This window comes from Aplysia californica, unplaced genomic scaffold, assembly GCF_000002075.1.
Source record: "Aplysia californica isolate F4 #8 unplaced genomic scaffold, AplCal3.0 scaffold00126, whole genome shotgun sequence".
NCBI classification, from domain to species: domain Eukaryota; kingdom Metazoa; phylum Mollusca; class Gastropoda; order Aplysiida; family Aplysiidae; genus Aplysia; species Aplysia californica.
Window position 1 is genome coordinate 776,654 of NW_004797396.1, and position 3,029 is coordinate 779,682.

The following is a 3,029-nucleotide window of genomic DNA, read 5'->3' on the forward strand; positions in this document are numbered from 1 at the left end:
TCTCTCTCTCTCTCTCTCTCTCTCTCTCTCTGTCCATTCTCCCCTCCGAGTCCATCCTTCTCCCAACCATGTCTCCCTTGTGGCCTTATCATACACTGTCAAGCACTGCTCATAGAGTACCATTTTACAAAGTCCTGAACCAGACCTAATTTGTCATGTGTTACAACTAATTCCTTTGGACTCCCGCCCCCCCTTCCCCCTCATGTTCTGTTTTTAAGATTTTGTTATCTTTTCTTGTTTGAAGATTTACACCTCATTGATCACCTGTTCTAAAGCTATTGTTCTGAAACTGTGTGGCATTCTTTGCGAGTATACATTCATGAACCGCCTGACCACTAGGGGCTCAAGTATACATGATGATAGTGGAAGCCTGAACAGTGTTGAAGTTGAATCATTCTTTTTTAATTTAATATACCTTGTATTCACAGGTTGATCAACTTGTCAAGGAATCCAATAAGTTGATCGGCAACAAGAAGGCAGCTGATAAGGAAAGTAAATTGCAGCAGATGTACCAGAAGTAAGTTCTGTTATAAGACATCTGATCTGTTCTCTGTAAAACTGAATTTGAGTTTTTTATTGTCTTGTTTATTTTTTTTACATACACTTGCTGAAGTAAAATCGTTATCAAACAATCTGTTTACAACTTGGTTCATATCTGGAATATTCTTATGCAGAGACCACTGTGTTTCTGTTTTTTAAAATATTTTTGTTATTATTATTGATATTTATTATAATTTTGTTTCTGCAGCTGCATTGATACCAAGACATTAGTGCTGGCCCACAAAGAGGCTGTAGATGGACTTAAGGAGGTATGATGCTTGTTGTGACATTATACTTATCTTGCAATATCAGAGTAAATTTTGTTGTTGTTAATAGTCCAAATGCACTGTTCACTCGCTCATTTTTTAATTTTTTAAGTGACTTTTTAATTTTGCAAAAAACACTCTCAGAGAAAAGAGAACATATATAGTAATTTTAGAAGTCAATGCGTCTTTGGCAAGAACTCAATAAATCAGGTCTGACAAATTAATGGCATGTCTTAAGTGTACTTAGTGACCGGTTGTTGCATTGTAGACAAAAGTTAACAGCTAAACAATTAATTAAAAATGGATTCCTTCTGTTCTTTCTCACCTAGTCTAGACTATACCTTTTTTGTCTGCCTTCTCAATGTGTACTATTTTTGTATTACTTTCATGGAGCAATAAAGTAGGAGAAACGAATTGTATGATGTGCACTGTAAACTTGTTTCATGCATTTAATGCAGCTTTGTTCTTTTCATACATTTTTTTAAAAGGCGAATCTTTTAACACTTTATTTTGCGTGAGAAACATGCTCAGTGCATAATTATATATAGCATAAATAGAAAGTTTACATTTCTGATCTGAAAGGGAATGTTTTACTCTTGTTTTCCTATGTTGAAGTACTTGTTTTCAACTTTCACTTGTGTAGAAGTTATTGTGAGTTTGAAAATCTCACAGATTCTTTGTCTGAAAATATAGATTACTATTTTCTGCACAGTACTTGTTATTGATTTTACAGCTAGTTTGATGCATCCATTTAACAGGAAGATGAAACAAACAAAATCAAAGACTTTGAAAAGAAGAGAACTCAAGAGCTTAATCGCGTCAGCGTCATGACAGTAAGTCTTGTTTATCAGTGTCGTCGCCCCCCCCATTGCTCAGATATTGCAGTTAGCTGTGATTTTGCTGAAATCAGCAGCTTGATTTTGCATAAAATTTACTCAATCAGCTGTATTTACAATCGTATGGATACTGCAGTGGTTAATTGCAGTCTAGATCCATGGCGAAGGAGTCGTGAAAAAGAGATATTGAATCTGGAGATGTGTTTAAGAGATGGTGGAAGGGTGAAAAAAAAACCTGTTTAAAGTTTTAAACTATAAAAAAGGAAAGAATCTTGAATTGGCCAAAGACTTCTCTATTTCTAATCTGCTTTTGTGGCTCTGCTTGCATGCATTGTGCTTTTGGTTAGTGTTTCTACAGTCTTCCCAATGGGCTTAGAGGTAAAAAAACCCACTACTCTCTTGAAGATGTTAATTCCTGCACTGGTGAAATAATATGCATGAACTTTTGGGTGTGAAAGTACTTGTTTGGTGTTTCGTTTTATCTGTCTTCTTTGTCTGTTTTTTTTTTTACACTTTTGGCCTGAAAGCCATTGTTGAAATGGCTTTGTTGTGTCTAGTAGCACATTAAATTCCGATTTAGTCAAGCAAATCATAGAGGAGGTATAGTTTTTCCCCCCTTGGCTGATCAACCTTTGTTCTATTTCAGACGCAATTGACTGAGACAATGGCAAAACTGCTGCCAGATACTACAGAAGAACAGTTCATCAAGTGAGTGCTATCAGTATTGTTGCTGTCACAAGAAAAATGTTTTTTTTTTGGGGGGTTTTTCATTAACTCAACCTAAAATGCAATGTCCAATGCAGATGGAGAACTGGGGGGGCAGAGATGATAAATATGCTGATGATATGTGGACAAAATTTATTTTTAAACATTATGCCTCAATACATAAGAAATAAACAGTGGTAGCGCCTATTAGCAAATTAACGACACTTTCTTGCGGCATGAGGATTTACTGTCTCTCTTGCTTTCAGCGTAAATCACATCTACTCAACAAACATACTTTTAAATAAGAGTAAATAATTATAGGTATTTTATTTACTTACAAATTTTGAAAGTAACAAAAATGAATATGAAAGCCATTTGTATAAAGACAGATGACATAGAATTTGCGTATCTACTCTTTGCTAGTAGCCACCTACCTGTGTTCTTTATTGTCGTAATGTAATTTCCTACCTTGTTACTTACACCATTATTTTGCCTATATATCCTAATCACAGATTTTTTTCATTCTTGCGGCAGAGAGCATAGCCCAGAGGAAAAAGAGCAGGATGATGCTGAGGGTTCCAAAAAGGGTAAAAGTTGTTTTAGAAATGTATGTGTGATGTTGAAGTCTGTGATCTCACTTTGATTCTCTTTCTCCTCCTCTGTCCCATCCTTCTTCCTCCCC

At 35.5% G+C, this 3,029-nt stretch overlaps 1 protein-coding gene across 1 annotated transcript in view; it reads left to right on the forward strand.

Annotated features, from left to right (window-relative positions):
- Positions 1–3,029, forward strand: part of LOC101847485 (nephrocystin-1) — a gene marked incomplete in the record, with an annotated part of 63,485 nt that overhangs the window by 2,797 nt on the left and 57,659 nt on the right. Inside the window, 5 exon segments of the mRNA XM_035969214.1 lie at positions 429–517; positions 749–809; positions 1,565–1,639; positions 2,289–2,350; positions 2,882–2,934. Coding sequence (XP_035825107.1) covers positions 429–517; positions 749–809; positions 1,565–1,639; positions 2,289–2,350; positions 2,882–2,934 — 340 coding nt within the window.